Raw genomic sequence first — 1,299 nt, 5'->3', positions numbered from 1 at the left:
ACGACAACGTGGACGTGCCCGCGCGCACACACAACATCGTGCCTGACAAGTCGGAGCCGTACTCGGTTAGTACTATCCTTACCCCGCTACACTTATATCACCGCTTTTCCTATCATTTCAAAGCCTAAACTGTCGTTTACAGTAAGTTTCGTAATGCATGCGAAATTATGCCAGTGCCAAAACCATGCCAACAGTGGTCACCGACCACTAGCTATGGTTGCTATTTCACGCGCATTAAAAATCTGGTAATAAGTTAGTCTATATAAAGAGGAAAGACTTGTATTTTGTTATGTATTGTAATAACTCAAAAACTACTGGGTTTTTTAATATCACGCAGCTGAAAACGCAAGTAACAGCTAGTCAGTAACAATAAATTATGTAGATTTATAATGCAGAAATAATTTTTTCAAAAAGTTTCAGAGCCTATTTAATATAACATTTTTTTCTTGTTACTAATATTGGTAAAAATATATTTACAGTACATAACATTAGCGACGGAGGTGTTCACGTTGCTGAACGCGGAGATGATGAGCGAGGGTGCGGAGCGGCTCGGCAGCGGCGCGCTGCAGCTGCACGAGGCGCACCAGGCGCTGCTCGCAGCACTCGCTAAGGACCTAGACAGAGAGACCGCTCGTACCGACACCGGTGGGTAGACATAGTACAAAGCCCAATAACCTAAAGGTTTGAGCTAAGGACTACCGATGTTGCAGTCCAGGGTTCGAATCCCGCCATTCGATTATTGTCGTGAACTATATGCTAGCACAAGCTATGAGTGTAGTTGGAATGGTTGAAGGAAACATTAGTATATTAACAAAAATCTAATATTTTTCTTACAAAAGAAATAGTAAAAAATAACCCCGGTTTGGTGTTTTTATTCAGTTTTTTAATAAAAGTGTATAACAAAATTTCACATAGGTGGCATTATCAAAATCGATGGCTAATTGTAACAAATGCTATTTGTTTATTAGCAAAAAAAGTTTCAATTCGGCCATTTCAGCATTTTTTAACTGACTCTAAAAAAGAAGGGGTTCTCAATTCGTGTGTGTTTATTTTTCTCATCTAGTCCATAAAATAAGAAATTAAACTTATTCAGTTGTATATCCATACGCAAAATTTTTGATAGTAACATTTCTACTGACTAGATGAATTATTAAAAGTAACATTAATATGTACAGGCACAATATCGTCGTGTTTCGGTGCGCGCCTGGGCGGGCTGTACGCGTCATTCAGTGCGGCGCTGGTACGCTACTTGCACAACCTGAGCGGTGCGCCCGCCTTCGCCGCGCTGCAGCCCGCACT

The 1,299-nt window shown here is 40.7% G+C and overlaps 1 protein-coding gene across 1 annotated transcript in view; it reads left to right on the top strand.

The window, feature by feature from the left end:
- The window catches only part of LOC106107782 (E3 ubiquitin-protein ligase UBR4), a 34,224-nt gene that overhangs the window by 5,314 nt on the left and 27,611 nt on the right, over positions 1 to 1,299 (top strand). Inside the window, exons 11-13 of the mRNA XM_013288785.1 lie at positions 3 to 65; positions 480 to 645; positions 1,176 to 1,294. Of these exons, the coding sequence (XP_013144239.1) occupies positions 3 to 65; positions 480 to 645; positions 1,176 to 1,294 (348 nt within the window). The remainder of the gene's footprint in view (positions 1 to 2; positions 66 to 479; positions 646 to 1,175; positions 1,295 to 1,299) is intronic.

Source organism: Papilio polytes, unplaced genomic scaffold (genome assembly GCF_000836215.1).
Source record: "Papilio polytes unplaced genomic scaffold, Ppol_1.0 DF821845.1, whole genome shotgun sequence".
Classification (NCBI taxonomy): Eukaryota; Metazoa; Arthropoda; class Insecta; order Lepidoptera; family Papilionidae; genus Papilio; species Papilio polytes.
Note: the sequence above shows the minus strand (reverse complement) of the source record. Positions and strands in the feature narration are given on the sequence as shown.